We start from the raw sequence: 20,464 nt of genomic DNA on the forward strand, positions 1-20,464 counted from the left end.
CATTTTCTTCTTGATGTATCTTTTCCATCCTTAGGTTCCAGTTCCCACCTCTTTGTCATACATACTTCCATCTTCAGTCCAGGCCTCTCCCCAGAGCTAGGTATGTTCCCCTGTCAGTCTGTCCCCCTGACAACACTCGGGAAGTCACAGGCTCCTCACATTCGTTTTGTATACACTGAGCTATTCCTCCGTTCATTGGCCTTGTTTAAGGACATGAATCACAGTTCTTGATCACCAACCGCCCTCTGTCCCTCACCCAATCATACCAAGTCCATCCAATTTCACCTCTAAATATATCAGTAAACCCCAGGAACCAGCTTCTCTGCAGCTTCAGCCACACTAACCTGATGAAAACTGCCATCACCTTGCACCAAGACCACTGCAGCTTTCTCTAGTTATCTTCACCTGAACCCACTCTGGCTTCCCTTTAATTCAAGATAAAAATGATATTTCTTGCCAGGACCCCAAAGATACTGTGCAGACTGGCTTTACCCCTCTGCCATCATGCCCTTATTCACTGAATGGTGTAACAAAAGGTGTCCTTGAGAATTTGCCTTGCTCCATGCCACTCTTGGACCTCTGCATGCCCCTCTCCAGTTCCACTTGGTTGATGCCTATCCATTCATCTTTTGGATCTACAGCCACCTTCTGCCTGGGAAAATGCTACTTGATATGTGCTATGTAGAAATCAAGATTCTCTTGAGTACAGAGTTCTTGCAAGTCACATATACAGCATGACTTAATGTGTGTGTGTTTATTATGGTCAACTCTATCGGGGCAGGGACATAGCCATAAAGTAATCAGTTGACTCCCAATGAAGGAAGAGATTGTTGGAAAAGCAAAATTGTGGCAAATCATTCTGGGCTAGAACGGGTTTGGCATAATTCACGATCTGCTTTAGAATGGAAGTACCATAAATGCTTTCAGTGAGTACAGGCCTCTTTTGGGAAGCCCACCTTGGCAGGAAGGGAACTAATAAATCTAATCAGAGCTTTAAGCGCCCTCTTGTTCTTTATTTTCATTTACCTTTTGTTAAATAACTATCTGGGAAGACTTGTCTTAGTGTTCTTTTACTGGGTTTTGACATTATATATAGCCAAGTTTTTTGAAGTATTTAAAAATGACTTTGGCTTTTGTTTTTTGAGGAAAAATTGTAATAGAGGGAATGTGTCTTCAAACAGTCACCTCACCGCTCCCCCTAGTGACCATAGTCTAAACAGGCACGAGCAACGTGGATGGGGATCAAAGACTACAACTCCCTTTAGATCCGGCGCTCCCAGTGACGTCATTTGGAGCGCCAGCTTTGTTACAAAAAAAATTACTGCTTCCCCATTGGCTGGCTGTTGGTGTGACGCCTACGCCCGAGCGGTTCTGGGATAGCGATGGGGACTCCCGGAGCCTCGGCGGGCCCTCTGTATCTGTCTACCGCGTCTACACCCCCAAGGAAGCGCGCGGCCGGGGAGGCCGGGGTTGCGAGAAGCAGGCAGCGGGTTCTGGATGAAGAAGAGTACATCGAGGTACCAGCTCAGTGCGAGCGCTGGCGACTTCTGGGCCCCTTCCCCGATTTGCGTTCCTCTCCAGTCTTTGAAATGTTTTCTGGTCCTGGAACTCTGAGCCGCCTGTGGGTTTGGAACGTCTTGAGAGACAGTACAGAAGAGGGTGTCCAGTTTTCAGTGAAAAGAAGGGGCGGTCCCGTTTTCTGTTGAGGGTTAAGTTTCCTATTAAAGTTTGGGCAGAATTTTGACACTTTTTAGGGTGGTGGCAAAAGGGACTTTGTGGAAGGTAGCAGTATTAAGTGTAAAGGTTGGGAGGTCCTGGAAATAGAGTGAGGGTCTCGGTTGCTCCTGGAGTTAGGGGTCCCACTGTAAATATGCTGGAGGGTAAACTGACATAAATCTGGCTTTAGACCGGTTAAATTTAGGACGCTTCTGGGATAGGCTGTCATGTGTCATCACCACGTAGTAGGGTATACAGATTTGTAGCTCCACAGCAAGGTCTGGCTGGCGATGAAATCTTGAGAATTCTATCCGGTGGTGGCAGTAGTGGTGACTGGCTTTCAAGAGAAAGGTTTAGATTGAAATAAAAATCCATGGATGGAATGAGGAAGGCATCAACCACATTAGTCTGGCTGGTGTTGTAGATGGAGCCAGCAAAGGAGAACAAGAAAAACTAGTTATTGAAGGATTTTATGGGCATCAAGAGGTTGTCCTGTGCCAGGCGTTGGTGGCACACATCTTTAATCCCGGCACTCAGGAGGCCAGTCTGGTTTACAGAGCCGAGTTCCAGGGCAGGCTCTAAAACAATATAGAGAAACTGTTTCAAAAACAAAACAAAACAAAAGTTGTTCAGTAATGTTAGATAATACATCAGAGCCATATGGGATGAACAGCCATACTAGAAAATGCTATCTTGCAAACCACAATCTTCTAGATAGGCAGAAGTGAAAAGGACCTTAGGGCCTAAGGTGGATAACGGTGTTATGGCTCCCAGTTGCCAACTCTGGCCTTTTTTTTTTTTTTTTTTTTTTTTTTTTGATTGCTTGTGACAGGGACTCCAAACAGTTATCCAGAGAGATTTCTTCCCTGATGTGGAGAAGCTACAGGCACAGAAGGAATACCTGGAGGCTGAAGAAAATGGAGATTTGGAGCGTATGCGCCAGATTGCCATCAAGTTTGGCTCTGCCCTGGGCAAGATATCTCGTGAACCTCCACCACCCTGTAAGAAAAGAAGTTGCTGCTCTAGGGGGCAGAGAGGGGAAGTCTGTTGTCACTTTAGACTCGCTCTAATTTCTAATTTGCTTCCCTCAGATGTTACTCCAGCCACCTTTGAAACTCCTGAAGTACACACAGGCTCTGGTGTAGTGGGCAGCAAGCTCCAGCCCCAGGGCCGGGACCTAGATGATGGTGAGTGAATTCACTCTTGGTGTCATGGTGAAAAGTGCTTAGTAGTCATATTGAGTTTTCTCCGGATCACATTTCATCCTTGTGGGGTCTCCCAACCTAAGTATCAACTTTTGGGATCAAAAAAGACACTGGTGTAGAAAACAGAAGTTCTATCTAGTTCCCACTTGTGGAGGAGCAGTATTCTGTGCTCTGGCCTGTCTCTGGAATAAGAGCCCATTTCCTGTCACCAGCCTGTTCAGTGTGCCAGCCTTTGCCTTGTAGGCTTTGTGGGCCTGGAAGGCTCTTCCCCCCCCCCTCCCCCAGGCAGGGTTTCTTTGTGTAGCTTTAGAGATTTCCTGGAGCTCGCTCCAGGCTGGCCTCCCAACTCATAGAGATCCACCTGCCTCTGCTGAGATTAAAGGCATGCATCACCAACACCCTGCCTGGAAGGCTCTTTCATTACTGAATCCTGAAGATGTCTCAGGCCTCTTCCTTTCTTCTGCGGTAGCTGCTTGTTGTATCTCTTCCTTCAGGTCCATATTCAGGTGTTACCTGTTTGGGCTAAGAGGCATAAACTTGGTGGGTGTTGAGGTTTCCTGACCTTTTATGTAAACTTGGAATGCCCTGGGGCTCTGTGCTTCTCTAAGTGCCTTTGTTTTTCTGATTTGTTTTATTGAGACCAGAGGCTCACCGTTTCCCACACTTTGTGTTTCACTGCAGAATACAACATCTCAGAAACATTTCTGTTTGTCTCTCACCTAAATTACTAATTCTGATGCCCTCTCAGAGAACCTGGTCTTGGTCTTGCTTCCATCTGTGTGCTCCACGTTTGAAATAGCACACGGTGTGCTGTACCATCAACAGACATGTAGAACAGATGAATGTGTTGTCTGCAAAATGTTTCTTGAACATCGGATATAAGTGTGAGCCATATTTTAAAGTTAAGAGGAACACTTTATAAATCTGTTGAGTATGTGAGTGTGCTCTGTATTTAAGGGGCTTGTCTGGGTCAGTTTATCTTTTTCTCAGTAATAGGATATATTGCTAGAAGTGGGCAAGCTGTTTCTCTACCAGGCTCTAGTCTACAGCATACAGTGCTAGGGCAAATGTTCAACATGCTCACACAAGCCTAGTTTCTCAACAGCCCAGCTTTTTCTGCTGTGAACATGATAGTGGTTATTCTTGGATCTTGACTCTTAATTGAAATACAGTAGAGTCACTGGACAATTTGAAGATGCTCTTCTTTTTATACATATATTTTATCAGTAAACATTGGAGTCCTTGTAATTACAGATAAGGAAACAGGGTTCAAAAGGCTGTAACTTCTGTAGGTGTTAGGAATAGTCAACAGTTGATGGGACCCTGTTACCAGTAGTTTTTCCTGCCAGCCTGGACCCACCGCGGTGCCAGCCCCAAATAACTCACCGAGACTCTGTATTTGATATAATGCTGTTGGCCAGGTACTTGTTTCTTATCAGCTAGCTATGTCTTAATTATTAACCCATTTCTATTAATCTAAGTATTTCCATGTGGTCTCATCTTACTGGAGAGTGGGGCATGCATCTGCTCTCTCCAGTCTCTACATGCTGATTCCTCACTACTTCCTTGAATCCTCCTTGTCTCCTAGTCCCGCCTATCTTGCTTTCCTATTGGCCAACAGTGCTTTATTCATTAACCAGTATGAGAAACATATTTACAGAATGACATCTCCCATCAGGACCCAAGTCTGCCCTCTTTCTAACCTCAGGTCTTGAACTTGTAGCCATTGTGGTTGGCACTGGCTTGCACACAGGTCAAGACTGTCAGTAGAACGGATGAGAACCCTCAGCTTCACATGACCCCCCCCCCCACGATTTTCAGTGCTACCTCTACAGCCGTATCACTTGCCTTAGTGGTAGGGATTAAGGTGGTATGGTGGCCTTCACTGGAGCATTGGGCCATATGGGCCCCTGCATTAGGAATTAACTGGCATACCCTGATGCTTAGTGACCACCATTTACCTGTAGTACCAGTCAGAAGGGAAAGGTAGTTAGAGTAAGGCAATCCCTAGAAGGAAGGAAGAGCCCTTGGGACTTTGGAGATCAGTACTACAGGGTTAGTATAGTCTGGGCAAAGGAAGAGCCCACTAAACAGTTATCATGAGCTCTTCCTTCAGTGTTTGTCCCTGCCCCTTCACCAGTCAGCCAGATCACAGACTTCTCTTGGCATCCAGCAGATGAGTGGAGCTGGCCAGTCAGCTGTGTATGCTACCTGGGGCTGCCTGAACAGTTGGGGATTGTTGTGTCACCTGGCAGGAACCAGGATTCCAGTTCTTACAGAGTGGTGTGGTTCCCAAGATTGGCTGTACAGTGGTAATCATGCTGTATGTGGTATTGTGTTTCCCTACCTGTGTCCTCTGAGCAGGAGAGGCTGGAGATGAGGAGGAAAAGGAGCCGCTGCCCAGCTTGGATGTCTTTTTGAGCCGCTACACAAGTGAAGACAATGCCTCCTTCCAGGAGATCATGGAAGTGGCCAAGGAAAAAAGCCATGCCCGCCATGCATGGCTCTACCAAGCTGAGGAGGAATTTGAGAAGGTAGCCCTGGAGTTTGAAAAGTACCTTTTTGGGGGCTGAAGTCCCAGAGCCACAGGTACAGGGTCTGAGTGACTCCCTGACCCCACTTTCCTCCCATCTCACTATAGCGACAGAAAGATAATCTTGAACTCCCATCGGCAGAGAACCAAGCCATTGAGAGCAGTCAGGCTGGAGTGGAGACCTGGAAGTATAAAGCCAAGAATTCTCTCATGTACTATCCTGAGGGTGAGTGAGTAGAACTGAGTGACAGGACAAGAAGACTGTGGTCTGTCTTGTTACCTTTAAGCCAACTTTTAAAGTCAGTATATGTGTGTTTACTTGCAGCATGGACCAGAGAGAAGTCCTGGTCCATCTTGGGGTTGGGGAGCATGTGACATTTGTGGGGCATTGATACCTCCCCCACTGCTGTGTTTGGGTTCTGTAGGTGTGGCTTTGACTGAAAGTGACTTAGCTGAGGATGCTTTCACTCCTCAGGCTGCATGACTTCCAGGATTGAGGTAGGCATAGAACTTCTCACCCTGTGATGCCTGCTAGCTTGTTCTTCCTTTGATAGGTGTCCCCGATGAAGAGCAGTTGTTCAAGAAGCCACGGCAGGTAGTACATAAGAACACACGTTTTCTTCGGGACCCCTTCAGTCAGGCCCTGAGCAGGTCCCAGCTTCAGCAGGCAGCTGCCCTGAATGCCCAGGTAAGTCAGCAGAGCCACCAGGCAACTGAACAAATGTGATAGACTAAGTGTGGATAGGTATGGTCTCTCCCATCTTGGTTGTCCCATTTGTTAGGATTTTCCTAAGGCTAGATAGATGTTAAGTGGCAAAAATACCACAGCCCCTGTGTGGCAGGACCCGTGTTTCTTTTTTGGTCCCTTCCAATGGGGCCAGACATATGACCTATGGGTCTAGTTCTGTACCAGTCACTATGATGTTGGTCTGAGAGGAGAGAAACTTCTGGAAGCCAAACCAGACCCATACCTATCTACCAGGTAGGGAGGTGAATAGAGCAGTGTGTACTGGGAAATGCCAGAGGGAGCCTGGTCACAAAGCCTAGGATTAAGATGAGTGTCTTCAGAGGTTAGCTCTAGTCATCATGGGGTAGGGGGAAGAGAGGCAAGAGAGATGGGAGGATTCAGATGTCTCAAGAGAAAGAGACAGCACTGGCTCTTTGTATCATTGCAACACATGAGGTTCCTCCTTGGGTGAAGGAAAGGGGCACTCCTTGGTTGATGTTCACTATAGTCCCTCAAAGTCCTTGGGGCGAGATGAGGATGGGGTCCCTCTCTTTCCCAAAGGGATCTGACAGTTCTAGAGCCCAAGTTCTATCCCAAGGAGAAATGTTTCCTACATGTTCCTGGGCACCTGCTATCAGTCAGCTGTGGAGAACCCCCTAACACCGGTCTCTCCCTCTTTCTCTTCCAGCACAAACAGGGCAAGGTTGGCCCTGATGGCAAGGAGCTTATTCCTCAGGAGTCCCCCAGAGTGGGCGGGTTTGGATTTGTTGCCACTCCTTCTCCTGCTCCTGGTAAGAAATGGGCAGTAAGTCCAGACTGGGCAGGGAAGTGCACAGGCTAGACTCAGCAAACGTGCCTTTTGAGATGCCCCAGGGTATGATGTCTTCTGGTCTTCCCTGTGATGAGAATAGGCATGGCTGCGTGCCTACCTGCATGTGTACATGGTACTTACAGATCTAAATTCGGAGAGTTGTGTAGATGGGAAGGTTCTGGACACCAGGCTTACAGTCTGCAGGGAGGCAAGTGAGATGGGTGTGTCCTTGATGCATAGTTGCTCCTCTGCCTCCCTGAACACTGGCCTCTACACTCAGTGCTGGTTGCCGTAATGTGACAAGGGCATATGAAGACACCATAGGTTTACACTTGGATTTAGGAAGCCAGAATGTTTTCTTTCCTTGGTACCCCTAGCCCTATGCTAGGTTGGGCTCCAACAGACCCACCTTCCCCAACCGAAATACAGTTACCGTGCCTTGGGGCTCTGGTATCTTTAAAATTTCCCTTCAGATGGTGGGTGCTAGGTTCTGGATTTTCAGGGAAGAGTTTGCCTGTTGGCCTTAATGTCATCTGGGATACATGTATTAGGAGAAAGACAGCACCCCCACTAGTTTCTCTACTTGAGGTGTGGGCTCTCCATCTGCAGGTATGAATGAGTCACCACTGATGACGTGGGGAGAAGTTGAGAACACACCCTTGAGAGTCGAAGGGTCAGAGAGCCCCTATGTGGATAGGACACCAGGACCGACTTTCAAGGTGGGTTTTGGTGAGAGTGGATCAGGCTGGGACTCCATGTGGATGCCTTAGTACTGCTACTCAAGACTGGGAACAGGGCTTCTGTGGAAGGAGATGATTATGGTAGGATGATCAAAAAGGGATTTGGAAGAGTAGAGACCTTGCCAAGGCAACAGAGCAGGCCTAGAGACTAGACTGTCACATAGTCAGACAAACTCCAACTTCCCTGCAGGCCTGAAGACTATGGGACTTAGTGTGTGTCCCCAGAGGACTATGTGCTGACCTCTGGTTATAATCAAGGACACTCAGAATAGTACAGTGTGAGCCCAGCATTGTAGGACCTAGAGCAGATCAAAAAGGCTGAGTCAGATGAGGCCTGGAGTACATCATGTGGCTTCTGTCTAGTCGAACAGGAAACTAGAGGTGGACAGACAGCATATACAAGTCAGATGGCCCCTGATGGATTGGATGGGTGGGAGGGTGAACAGATATGCCCCCTGAGAGCTATGGAGGAACGAATGTAAGATATCTTAGGCTTCGGGTTTATAGATAAAACAGAATGTCTTTGTAGTTGGAATATGAGGGGGGATGGTCCCTGATACTTGAGAATGTATGTGCTCGCTGTGAGGGTGCTGAGCCCACTGACTCAAGATACTGAGTAGGCAGGCCAAGAATATGAATCTTCTTTGGAAACCCAACAAGATTAGGTGTAGTGTTGAATAATATATAGGTATGCTTTGATGGGTGGCACCTCAAGACAGTCCCTCCAAATACTGGCAGTGATCAATTTGGAATGTGGTAGAAAGAGATCACGTTAGTGCAGCAATAGAATCAGAATCACCAGGAACAGTATAGCTTTCATAAAGCAGACATCAGACATGGACTTCAGTCCTGACTGCTTTCCTGGCCCAAAACAGGAGGACTTCCCCCAACATGGCGCTGTGTGGGTCCTTCCCCAGAGCAGTTTGTAGAGTTTATGTACTAACACCTAGACAAATCATGGATAGAGACTTTGGAGGTCTTGGTTGTGGACTGTGTTTGGGGTGTGAGATAGCCAAGACAAACATGAGAGAGGAATAAACATGCTTTTGCACATGAAAGCATGGTCCAAGGCTCTGACCACACAGGAAGGGCCACTTGGTCTGAAGTGGCCTCTTCCAGGAGAGAGTTCTGAAACAAAATGGACTCTGCAGGCTCTGCTGGAGACAGGGCAGATGCAGCCTGCTGTGCCTTGTGTTACCCATGTGTCAATCAGGATAGAAAGCTAGGGACAGACAAAGAATGGAGGGTATGGAAAAGGTGGTGTTTCAGATGGTGCAAGATTGTAAGGCCTTTGAGGATAAGATAAACTAAGTTCTAAATACTGGTAACAGCAAAATAAGTTCCAGAAAGGTGAAAACCTTAAATATAAAACAATAATTGTAAAAACAACTAGAAGGTAATGGTTCAAATAGTTCAAACTCTTTGTTTTTGTTTGGATTTTTTTTTTTTTTTTTTTTTTTTTTTGCGGGGGTGCTGTGGATTTAACCTGGAACCTGTTTCATGTACATACCCTCTACACTTTTTAAGCTTCTGAAGTGCTGGAACTAGCTTTTTTGTTTGTTTTTGTTTTTTAAGAGAGGGTTTCACTATGTCACTCAGATTTGCCTGGAACTCACATCGATCTGCCTCAGGTGTTGAGACTGAAGGCATGCACCACCACTCTCAGATCCTGACCCCTTATTTTGTGTTATTTTACATTTATTTGAGTGTGTGTATAAGCATTTGTGAGCACGGCATGTGACACAGCATGTGTATGGACGTCAGAGGACAACCTGCCAGAGTGGTCCTCTCATTCTACCCTGTGGAGTCTCGGAACGGGATGCAAACCAGGTCATCAGGCTTTTAACAAACACCTTAACCCACTGAGCCAGTTGCTGGGATTGCAGGAATGCACCACTACATCCAGCTGGGTGGGGGCTTTTGACAGGCTATTGTGAAAGATGAGTTGCTGAGATTGTAGCAGCCATGGAGAAGAGATTGGTGCCCACACAGCTGCCCTTCTGGATAATGGACTGCTTGGCATAGGTCACCCATATTCCTGCTACCTTGTAGATCCTGGAGCCAGGACGCAGGGAACGTCTGGGTCTGAAGATGGCCAATGAAGCTGCTGCCAAAAACCGAGCCAAGAAGCAGGAAGCATTACGGAGAGTCACGGAGAACTTGGCTAGGTGAGAGGCAACTGAACCCATGGGTAGGATGGGGATAGAGTTTGTGCCTGCCTCACTCCTCTCTAAGCCTTCAAGGCATGGGGACATGGCTTGCAGGACAGGCCCATGGTTCTTTGGTAAGGGCTGTGGCTGCTTCTCTGCTCCAGCATGCAGCTGTATATGGAGCAGATAGTGAGGCATTCTCCATCTCCCTTTAATATCCTCTCCAGGAGGTACCTTTAGGCTCCTTGCCCGACTGTGAGCTCCTGTTAGTCCTGTGGAGTCAATGTCATTCACATTGGAGAGAGGTGGAAAATCCAGCTCTCAAAAGTCTGTGGTCTGTCCAGCCTCACAGCCAAAGCAGTCCCACAGTACCTCCCTCAAGTGTGGCCGTTGTTATCCTCCACAGTGCAGAGTGACCATGTCTCTTGATAGGGTCCCTCCTGAGGAACTGAGGGAGGCCTTGCCTTAAGCAGCACTTGGCCCCTAACGTGGTTGCTTTCTTCTATCCGTTCTCTACAGTCTAACTCCCAAAGGCCTGAGCCCAGCCATGTCCCCAGCCCTACAGCGCCTTGTAAGCAGGACAGCCAGCAAGTATACAGATCGAGCTCTGCGGGCCAGCTATACACCATCCCCAGCACGCTCTACCCACCTCAAGACCCCAGCTGGTGGGCCACAGACACCCACAAGCACACCAGCCCCTGGGTCTGCTACACGCACACCCCTCACACAGGACCCAGCCTCCATCACAGACAATTTGCTGCAGCTCCCTGCCCGGCGCAAAGCTTCAGACTTCTTTTAGAGCCAGGCCTGGCTGGACCTGTGGGTGTTTTGTGGGACACTTTGTGGAACATGTAGGGCAGCTGTCTACTCTTCAGACAACTCCGGGCCTTGGAGTTGGTTATCCCAGGAACCACAAGTGTGTAGTGCTGTGCCATGGCCAGGTTGGCATGTTAGGCTGACCACTCCCTTGGGATTATAGCACTGGTGCTGTCCATCAAGGCCCTGCTGAAACTGCTTTCTAGTTAACCTGACTGAACCCTCATTAAAGAACACCTGCCACCCTCTGGCTGGGCTGTTGATCCATGTCCTGGGCCACCTGGGTGTCTCAGGACCTCAGAGTTAGAAGCAATGAGCTCTGGGGAGAAAACTGGCTCACAGAGCTGCCTTCTTTGCTGAATTCACCCCTGAGCCTTCCACTGTTGAAGGGTAGCACAGACTCCAGAAGCTGTGCCTTTGAGCTTATGAAGTTCTGGGTCCAGCTCCACAGCCTCCCAGCCTGGCCTGACTATTGGTTACTGGCCCAGGTAGGTCCTGCTCATCAGGCTCACAACAAGACAAGTCACTTTCCTGTGACTTCAGCTGTTACCTCCCAGCACCTGGCTCCCAGCTCAGGGAAGGCAAGGCTGCCTCCCCATCCTAATCTCTGTTTATTCCAGTATTCTTGGCACTTCCTATTGGGCTCTGCCAAGACTCCAGCCTTACCTCAGTCTGAGCTATACTATGAAAAGAGTTTGGTACCGTGTGCACCAGCAGCCAGCCATTTGCCTGTGAACTAAGGGTAGCTAGCCCTTGGGTGACTGGTAGTCAACTGGGCCTGTGAGCCTATGCCTTTCAGAGGTGAACAGTCCCTGCTGTTGCAGCCTAGCAGAGTCAGAAACTGATCTAATTCCCTAGCCAGCAGTCTTGAGACCGCTGATGGTCTCATAGGACTTGTCCTTTGAGCAGCCCAAGGTTTGAGCTATTCAAGTGGCCTAACACCCACCTGACTTCTCTGCCCCAGATCCTGTTTTGATTCCTCTCAGGCCTCTGCCCTGGTGTTCTCTGGAGACCACCTGGGTTGGGTGCCTCCTGCCTTGGGCCTTGTACTGCTAGTGTTTGTCAGTTTGACACAGCTAGTTACCAGGGAAGAAGGAAGCTCAGTTGAAGAATTTCCTCTCATTAGAATGGCCTGAGGGCATGTCTGTGGGGCATTTTCTTGATTGCTAATGATGTAGGAGGGCAGGGCCCAGCAGCAGCATCCCTGAGCCATGGTCCTAGGTTGTTAAGAAAGCCTAGTAGTGAGCTAGAGAGGAAGCCAGGAAGCAGCATTCTCCATGGTCTCTGCTTCAGCTCCTGCTCCAGCTTCCCTCAGTGATGAACTGTGACCTGGTAGTGCACTGAAATAAATAATTTCCTCTGTTATTTTGTTTAAAGCTTTTATCATGGCATCAGATACAAACTAGGTCAGGCCTCTGCTAACCATTAGTTCCCCCACAGGGTGTCTGCCCTGGGACCCTTAGGGCTGGAGCCGAGATCCCAGGCTAGAGCTTTGGTACCTTGTCTCAGGAAGGATTGAACTTTAATCTAAGGGATTCCCCCAGTAAGTGGGAAGATGAGGAGGATGGGTACTGCCTAGGTGCTGCCCACTCAAGCATTTGGCCCACATGAGGGAACCTTAGGGAGGATGGTAACCTGGACATGGTATCTAGGCACTTTGATTGAGAGATGCTGGGGCAGCTCTATATGATGGGGAAGATAGCAACAAGCTGTCAGCTGAGCTGTCCCATTCCTGGGAATGGTGAGAGGGCGGGGGGGGGGGGCTGAGCAGTAAAGTTCTCTAACTTTGCCTTTTTGAAGTTAGTGAATACTGACCATTGAGTAAGAACAAGACAGGGTCATGGTGGCTTATATTGCATTAGATAAAAGGAGCTATCTGGCTGTTCAGGCCTGGAAACCTTGGGGGTAGGAGAAGGCCAGAGACTGACAAGTGTGAGCCTGGCAAGAGAACTATGATAGAGGTCCCCTCTGCTACAGGCCTCACTGAGTCTGCCTGGGCCTGCATACAGGTCCCTGAACCCCTATGCTGGAGATCCCCGCGCTGGATGAGTCCTAGAGAAAAAGACTCCCCACTGGGCACTCTCAATGCTTGTATACACTTTGTGGTTTATTTGGTGGTCAGTAATTAATGTCTTTGCTACTAAGTGGAAGAAAGCTAATAGAACGTAATCAAAATAGTGGTTTAATTGACGGATTTTACTTGTTCCTTGCGCCTGTGCCTTCTTCAGCTCCTACCTGCCTAATTAGCTTATGTGAGTGCAAACTACACACCATGACCCCCCAGGGCCCATTCCACCACTAGGTACTTGCTTTCCCCACCTCAGATCCAGAGATGTGATGGTCTTTAGCTCTGGAAGTCTCAGCCAGCCTCTCCTCCATCCTGTCTTCATTCTCAGGGGCCACCAGCATTCGGTGCTGGGGTTTGGCCCCCAGTTTGTGGTCAGGCCGATGTTCAGGTCTTGAGCCTGGTCGAGTATCCAACTTGCACTCAGCTCTATACTTGCCCTCTCCCTCCCTCTTGAAGGAGGCAGAAGACATGGCTTTGGGCTTGGGGGGCTGTAGCCATGAGTGGCTGAGGATCTCATCAATGTGTAGTCGCCGGTTGACATCTGGTTGTAGGATGCGGTAGATGAGGTCCTTGCACTCACCAGTCAGGTTCTTGGAGCGTGGGAAGTCCACTCGGTGCTCTTTCTGGATGCGCAGCATCTTTTTGATGTCAGAGTCGTCATAGGGCATGGAGCCACAGACCATGATGTAGAGGATCACACCCAGGCTCCAGATGTCGTACACCTTGGGCTGGTAGGGGATGCCCTGCAGCACCTCAGGGGCTGCATAAGCTGCTGACCCACAGAAGGTCTTGCTGAGGACAATGCGCCCGCTCCCGTCCCGCAGGCAGCGCTTGGAGAAGCCAAAGTCAGACAGCTTGATGTTGAAGTCCTTGTCAAGCAGAAGGTTCTCGCACTTGAGGTCTCGGTGGACGACATCCAGATCGTGGCAGTACTTGACAGCTGAGGAGAGCTGGCGGAACATCTTGCGTGCCACATCCTCATGCAGGGCTCCTCGGCACTTGATGAACTCGAGGAGATCACCCTGGACACCCAGCTCCATGACGATGTAGATGCGTCCATCAGAGGTCTCAAAGATCTCGTAGGTCTTAATGATGGAACGGTGGTTGACAGTCGCTAGGATGTCCATCTCCCTAGGAAGGAATCTCTCCACAAAGTCAGTGGGTGTTTTCTTGCGGTCTATGATCTTGACTGCCACATTGAACTTGAGGCGTTCAGAGTAGGCAGATTTGACTTTTGCATAGGAGCCCTTGCCCAGATTGATTCCCACGATGTAACCCTTCTTCCTTAGGACTGCGGCATCGTCCATGGTGCCAGGAGCGGCTGGTGCCGCCGCCCTCTACATCCCCTCCCCACACGGGCCAGCAGGCATTGTCCTCATTCCCACTGTGGGGAGGCGTCTGGTTGGGCTGGGCCTGGACTTGGAGGAGTGGAACGCTCAGCATTGTCACCAAGTGACCAGCGAATGAAGTCATAAAGCCAGGCTGCTGAGAGTGGGGACTAGGCTGTGGGGAATGGGGCCCCTGGAAGCCAGGAAAGCTTAGAAGGAGCGCCCCCTCCCTACCCACTGGGATGAAGCTGACAGGCCTGTGGTAACCCTCCCTGGCCCTCTTTCTTACTGTGGCTTCGTTGTCACCAGTGAGACGCAAAGGGAGGTGATCCAGGTCCATCCCCGGGCCTGTTTCTTTATCAGGCCTTGGGAACTGATCCTGTGTTTGTCCTCATTTCACTAGAGCCAATTCCCTGCCGTTTCTTTGGGGTTTGAAGAAAACCTGTGAGCTTGTGCCCCTGGAATCAATGGAAGCTGCCCAGGTCCAGTCAGTCCCGTGGTGGTCCCAGTCTGCTGGATGAAAGCACTTCCATGTTTGGGGTCAGGAGTTGCCAAGAGTCTATGGGTAGAGTGGGCAGATGAGTCACAGTCCTGGTGAATAGGTGGGGGTGGGAGGGTAGGTAGTGCTAGGAGATGTACTAAGGGCCCAGGGTAGGCAGGTGCATGTTCAGTGGAGTGGGGCAGGTGTGGAGGATGGGGCAGGTTTCAACCAGATATAAAAGTTGGTGGATACCTGATCAAGCAAGTGCAGAGAATGGCTAAGGTATAAGTCAGGAAAGAAGAGAGTATCATGAGCTTTTCTCTAAATGATGGGCAGGTCTTACACAACCCAAGTCCTTTTAAGATGGTTGCTGTTAGAGAAGCCCATTAGCTTTGGGATGCATGTGGAAGCTGAAGGCCTTGGACCAGAGCAGGCCTCTGAGGGCCAAGAGTGAGGGAGTTGGGAAGAGCCAGCCAGGAGAAGGGGACTATGTTGGGCTTGGTGCTGGATAGCCCAGGGATTGATAGTACTTAGCATTGTCCACAAAGAGCAAGCTTCTGGGGGGGGGGGGGCGGAGCTCATAATCTAACCATCTTGGGATTTTATAAGCAGCAAGCAAGGATCACAGGAAGTGCTGTGGCATTGCTCACAGTTTGCATGTTGTACGACCTTGTATTTTGTGCTTGAATGTTTGTTTTGCAAAGTGGCATCCTGTATGATCTTGGCTATTTTAGAAGTCCTGTGTTCATTTTCACATCTCACAGGAGTCTTATGCTTACAGTGAGCTGCCAAGACTCCATCCAAGGATGCTGTGTTCAGAGGGAAAGCAAGAAGGCCTGTTTCTGGTGGGGGAGGCAGGACAGAAGGCTTCAAAGAGGAAGTGTCATAACCCAGGTACAGAGGAGCCTCCAGGTAGACAAGAGGGAAAAGATGATAGGGGAATAATACACCATAGACATCAGTTTGAAGTCCTTGTGCTAAAGCCCCTGAGTGCCACTACAGGTGACTGAGTCAGATTCAGCAGTTCACATGAATGGTTCTTCTAGATAAGGCCATTTGTGGAGGATTGGGCTCAGTCAACTACTCTGGGTGCTGTGCTTTTTGGGAGGAACCCACCTTCTCTGGGCTATTTCTATACCTGTAATGCACCTAGCAGGAGCTTTTGTATCTCTTCCTACCCCAACTGTCTCCCACTTGAATTTCAAGCAGCCTCAGGTCCTGTTGGTGTCCCCTGTCCCAAAACTATGGGAAGACTACAAAGATGAGAGGGGAGGAGCCTACATACCTCTCAGGGTACTCCTTACCACCCAGCCCCTTATGTCCTAGAGCCTTCTGCCCCATCCAGGTTTCTTCATGGGGCTTCTCAATGTCACTCTCTCCAGTGTTGTTCAGGGTCAGCATTGTGCCTCAACCCTGGATACTTGGTCCTCACAGGCAAAATTCACAGAAGTAGGCTACAGAGCATTGCTTGGTCCCAGAAGGCTTTGAGGAGAACAAAGTCCCTTGGCTGAGCCCAGGGAGATGGGCACAGTCTTCAGAGGTGAATTGGCAAGTATGCTTATGGCATATGTGTTGGGGTGCAGGGATGAGGGGGTATTGATGGGCAGATCAGAAGTTCGCACTGAAATCCTTTTTGAGGGTGGTAGGGGGTAGCCTAGGTATAGCTGTGAATGGGTGACCTAGAAATGTTGAGATGGTGGGGGAACAGTAGACAATGAGGTGAAGGTGGGCTGGATGTGATGGGGACACAGGAAGAACATTTAGAAACTCACTGGATCCCAACTCTCCAGGACAAATTGGTGTTGGTGTCTTCCCAAGGTAGAGGCATAGGTGGGGGCAGAGTTGAGATGAGTATAAATGTACTTATTTTTGTGTATTAAACCCTTAGACTTCCATGAGGTTGCCCAGAGTGAGGTGAAGAGAAAGGGGCCACAACAGCAAGGTGAGGACTCCTTGGGACTTGGTGTAAGCAAGGAAGGCAGCACATGGCAGCCAGATGCAGGAATACCAGTAGCTGCCTTCTTTGTCCATAGGGTTCATGCTGCCATTTTGCTTTGTCCAGGTCAGTTTGCACCTCTGGCTGGGGGCATCTCCTCTGGAACAGACTAGATTGGAAGGGAATGGGATGCAGTCAAAGCTATAAGGCTGTGGGACATGCTTGGGTTAACTAGTGGAGCGCCCTACTTCTGGCCTGAGAAATGATGGTGTGGAGCAACTAAGGACACAGTTGAGAACTGGGTGCCAGCTGGACACAGAGGAACATGTCCCATGATGGTCAGAGCTGAAAAACTGCAGAGCAAGTTGGGGAGCCCAAAAGGTACTATGGGGATCAACCTATCTTCCCCGGCCCCTCCCAGGCAGGTTTGTGCAGTTAGAAGCCCCAGTGTAATGATGAAACACCTGCCTAGACTCTGAGCTCCTGATGCAGACAGTGCAAGCCTTCTAGTGCAAGAGAGGTCTCTGGCTCCCAGCACTTCCTTTTCAGGCAGCTGTATTCATCCTTCTTGGACTTCTTCTCCTAGCCTTCTCTCCATCCTTCTGCTTTTCTCTAAAATTTGTATCTTCCTCACTTAGCTATATTCCCTCGCCTCTGCCCCTCCAAATCTCCACAACCTGCCTCTGACTAGTACTGCTAACTCCACCATGGTCTGAGGATACAGTGCAGGCTGGGGGTGTGAGAATGGATTTCCTTATGAATGAGGACTTGCAATTCTAACAGGAAGCCAAGGGGAGCCCAAGACTAGGGTCTGCACCAATATAGGGATTTATTGCTTCTTTAGCCATGTGAGTTACCAAGTTCAAAGGGGGGGAGAAGAAAGTGACGAAAATAGCAGCTCATCCGGGATTGTCTTCCTTCTCTCTCTCATCCCTTGACTTTTAGGCTCAGGCTTCAAGCCATGAGCTCTGCCTCATTCCCTGCTGGCCCCCTGGGCTGCAAGAGGCATACTAGGTATGTGTCTCAGAAGGCTGTTGGGCGTACCCTTCCTCTGTCTCCCTGTTCAGTTCACTGCTGAGGCCTAGGGTCTCTGACTGCCTGGCCACTTGCACAGTGTCTTCCTGGGGTTTTGTCTCAGGTTGGGCCTCTTCTCTAGGCTCCAACTTGGTGGCAGACTTCTTATCAGCACCAGTGGGTTCAGGGTTCCATGAGGGCTCAGTGGCCCGGGAGCTTTCCCCCTCTTTGTTGATGGCTCCAGAGGACAGACCTCGTGCCTTGGGCTGCACCCAGCAGTGGCTGAGGATCTCATCAATGTGTAGCCGCCGGTTGACATCTGGCTGTAACATGCGGTAGATGAGGTCCTTGCACTCACCAGTCAGGTGTTTGGAGCGTGGGAAGTTGACACGGTGCTCCTTCTGGATTCGCAGCATCTTTTTGATGTTGGAGTCGTCATAGGGCATGGAGCCACAGACCATGATGTAGAGGATCACACCCAGGCTCCAGATGTCATATACTTTGGGCTGGTAGGGGATGCCCTGCAGCACCTCAGGGGCTGCATAAGCTGCTGACCCACAGAAGGTCTTGCTTAATGTCAGTCGACCACTATCATCCCGCAGGCAGCGCTTGGAGAAGCCGAAGTCAGACAGCTTGATGTTGAAGTCCTTGTCAAGCAGAAGGTTCTCGCACTTGAGGTCTCGGTGGACGACATCCAGATCATGGCAGTACTTGATGGCGGAGGAGAGCTGGTGGAACTTCTTTCGAGCATCATCCTCTTGCAGGGCTCCTCTGGTTTTGATGAATTCAAGGAGGTCACCCTGCACCCCAAGCTCCATGACAATGTAGACCTTGCCATCTGATGTCTCAAAGATCTCATAGGTCTTGACAATAGAGCGGTGGTTTAGCATGGCCAGGATCTCAATCTCCCGGGGAAGGAATTTCTCCAGGAAGTCCGTGGGGGCTTTCTTGCGATCGATGATCTTGACCGCCACGTTGAACTTTAGGCGCTCAGAGTAAGCGGATTTGACTTTGGCATATGAGCCCTCTCCCAAGTTTATCCCCATGATGTAGCCTCGTCGCTTGAGGACGGCAGCGTCATCCATGGTGCCGGGAGTGCCCAGTGCCTCTGAGGCTGCCCTCTACATCCCTGCCAGACATGGGCCAGCAGCGTCCTCATTTACACTATGGACAGAGAGTCCTCTGAGCTGGCCAGGCCTGTTGTCTCTGCCTCCTAAGAGGCCAAGACTCTAGCATGGAACACTCAGCACTGTCTCTGGGGTGACTTCAGTGGGTGAAGTCACAAAGGAGTAGTGCTCTGGGGGAAATGAGGCCACTTGGACTTGGAGCCTAGAAGGTCTGCTAGTGTACTGAAGCAAACTAAAAGTGAATAAAATGGCTTCATGCTTGGCTCCAGCCTGAGGTAAGAGAGGGTTATGAGACACAAAGGGCTGCCCATGTTTCTAAACCTAAAAACTAAACTGCTATATAGAAACATGACTTATTATTGCAAACCAGGTCAATCCAGGGGATCCAGGGTGGCTGGGCCTATCAGTCAAGGGTTCCAGCAGAAAACAAGATAGATTCAATTAAGGATAAACAGAAGTCTTAATAAAGGGGTGCATCTCAAAGGTGGAAGCAAAATGTAGGGAATCCTGTAGGTAATGCAGTTCCCTAAGGTAGGAGAAGGGAATGGAGAGGGCTACCCCTTCACAGGCCAGTGATAAGGAAGCCATTTGTGACCCCACCCCCACCCCTTCAGCTCTTGACCCTGTTTACATAGGCAACCCTCAAAGGCACAGAGCAGGGCCTTTTTTGTTTGTTTCTCTGTGTAGCTTAGTAGATCAAGCTGGCCTCGAACTCACAGAGACCTGCCTGCTCTGCCTCCCGAATGCTGGGATTAAAGATGTGCACTACCACCACCTGACAAGGGTTCATCTTTTAAAAGAACACTTTTCTTCTGGTCCTTTACCTTCTCTGGCTCAGCGTTTGTTACCGTTTAGGGATTAACACTGTGCTGTCACTGTGGGGTTCAGTTGAACTGTTCACTTCTTGTACTGCTCTTTTCTTACCCAAACCTTTCCTGGTCTCCTAACAGTGGTGCTGCAGGTGAACAATGGGCTGTGAATTCCCTCCTAAGGTCCTGCTCAACGCATGGCTCTGGCTGAGGTTCCAGGGCAGATTTGGAGTAGAGGTTGGTGTGGGAGCAGAAGGCTGGACCTGGATCTTTACTGGGCATGTGCCACCGTACAAGTGCCAAGGGCAGTGCTGGATAGGTATCTTTGCTTCTGCCAGCAAGGGGCTGTGTCCACCATCTGCCCTGGGGCCAAGATCTATGAAAGTTAGAAGATCTGATCGTTTGACTTAATATTCTGTTTGAACTTGGCCTTATCCATCTATAAGGAGTTAGCATCCCTCACTTACATGGCTCCAGGTAACACAGGCTGAAATCCTGGGTCTTGGTGGAGAGGCACTAAAGTGAGTCAGGCATGCCTGAGGTGACTGGCTCTCCCCCTTTTCACTTCCTTGCCTGAAGTCCACTGCAGGGCGTGTACATAGGTGGTGGTCCTTCCCCCAAACACGTAGCCTCTCCATCTGCTGTCCCTCCTTCCACATTCATGCTGTTCATGAGGACAGGTGTGAGATCGGCACATAGAACCTTGTTTCCAAACTATAGCCTCATCAATGCCTGTTTTTTTTTTTTCTCCTTCACTGATAGGACCTTCCAGAGATATGGTGGGGTGGATCTGGGCTTCTCTGTTTTTCTCTCTAACATCCCTTAGGCCATTTCCTCCTCTGTTGAAATTGTGTTCCTTCCCCATTCTCAGAGCCTGCCAACCCTCTAGATTTCTTCACTTTCTTCAGAAGTTTGGCCTTTAGAAGATCCCTTTAGGGTGTGTGTTGGGCTTTGGGACAGACCTGGGCCTCCTGAATAAAGATCATTCAGTCCCGCGAGCGCC

At 49.5% G+C, this 20,464-nt stretch overlaps 4 protein-coding genes across 4 annotated transcripts in view; 2 read left to right on the forward strand and 2 right to left on the reverse strand.

Annotated features, from left to right (window-relative positions):
- The first annotated feature begins 1,367 nt into the window (after positions 1-1,367).
- Ess2 (ess-2 splicing factor homolog) lies at positions 1,368-10,946 on the forward strand. The gene is made up of 10 exons (XM_051191061.1): positions 1,368-1,517; positions 2,549-2,717; positions 2,808-2,903; positions 5,286-5,455; positions 5,563-5,680; positions 6,009-6,142; positions 6,870-6,972; positions 7,602-7,711; positions 9,785-9,900; positions 10,402-10,946. Exons 1-10 carry the CDS (start codon positions 1,383-1,385, stop codon positions 10,679-10,681), a joined length of 1,431 nt encoding a protein of 476 aa, XP_051047018.1. The 5' UTR covers positions 1,368-1,382; the 3' UTR covers positions 10,682-10,946.
- A 1,838-nt stretch (positions 10,947-12,784) lies between these two features.
- Tssk2 (testis specific serine kinase 2) lies at positions 12,785-14,617 on the reverse strand. The gene has a single exon (XM_051191066.1). The coding sequence runs from the start codon at positions 14,071-14,073 to the stop codon at positions 12,997-12,999; it is 1,077 nt and encodes a 358-aa protein (XP_051047023.1). The 5' UTR covers positions 14,074-14,617; the 3' UTR covers positions 12,785-12,996.
- Positions 14,618-17,316: 2,699 nt separating this feature from the next.
- Positions 17,317-18,828, reverse strand: Tssk1b (testis specific serine kinase 1B). Its single transcript, XM_051191065.1, has one exon. The coding sequence runs from the start codon at positions 18,608-18,610 to the stop codon at positions 17,522-17,524; it is 1,089 nt and encodes a 362-aa protein (XP_051047022.1). The 5' UTR covers positions 18,611-18,828; the 3' UTR covers positions 17,317-17,521.
- Positions 18,829-18,843: 15 nt separating this feature from the next.
- Positions 18,844-20,464, forward strand: part of Dgcr2 (DiGeorge syndrome critical region gene 2) — a 61,570-nt gene continuing 59,949 nt past the window's right edge. The window contains exon 1 of the mRNA XM_051191064.1: positions 18,844-18,927. The gene's annotated coding sequence lies outside the window, so the exon portion shown is untranslated. The remainder of the gene's footprint in view (positions 18,928-20,464) is intronic.

This window comes from Phodopus roborovskii, unplaced genomic scaffold (assembly GCF_943737965.1).
Source record: "Phodopus roborovskii unplaced genomic scaffold, PHOROB, whole genome shotgun sequence".
NCBI lineage: Eukaryota > Metazoa > Chordata > Mammalia > Rodentia > Cricetidae > Phodopus > Phodopus roborovskii.

Coding starts and splice junctions, on each gene's coding strand:
- Tssk1b (XM_051191065.1), bottom strand. CDS start 18,610: ATGGATGACGCTGCCGTCCTCAAGCGACGAGGCTACATCATGGGGATA.
- Tssk2 (XM_051191066.1), bottom strand. CDS start 14,073: ATGGACGATGCCGCAGTCCTAAGGAAGAAGGGTTACATCGTGGGAATC.
- Ess2 (XM_051191061.1), top strand. CDS start 1,383: ATGGGGACTCCCGGAGCCTCGGCGGGCCCTCTGTATCTGTCTACCGCG. Junction 2,904..5,285: donor GGGCCGGGACCTAGATGATG/GTGAGTGAATTC, acceptor TCCTCTGAGCAG/GAGAGGCTGGAGATGAGGAG. Junction 9,901..10,401: donor GTCACGGAGAACTTGGCTAG/GTGAGAGGCAAC, acceptor CGTTCTCTACAG/TCTAACTCCCAAAGGCCTGA.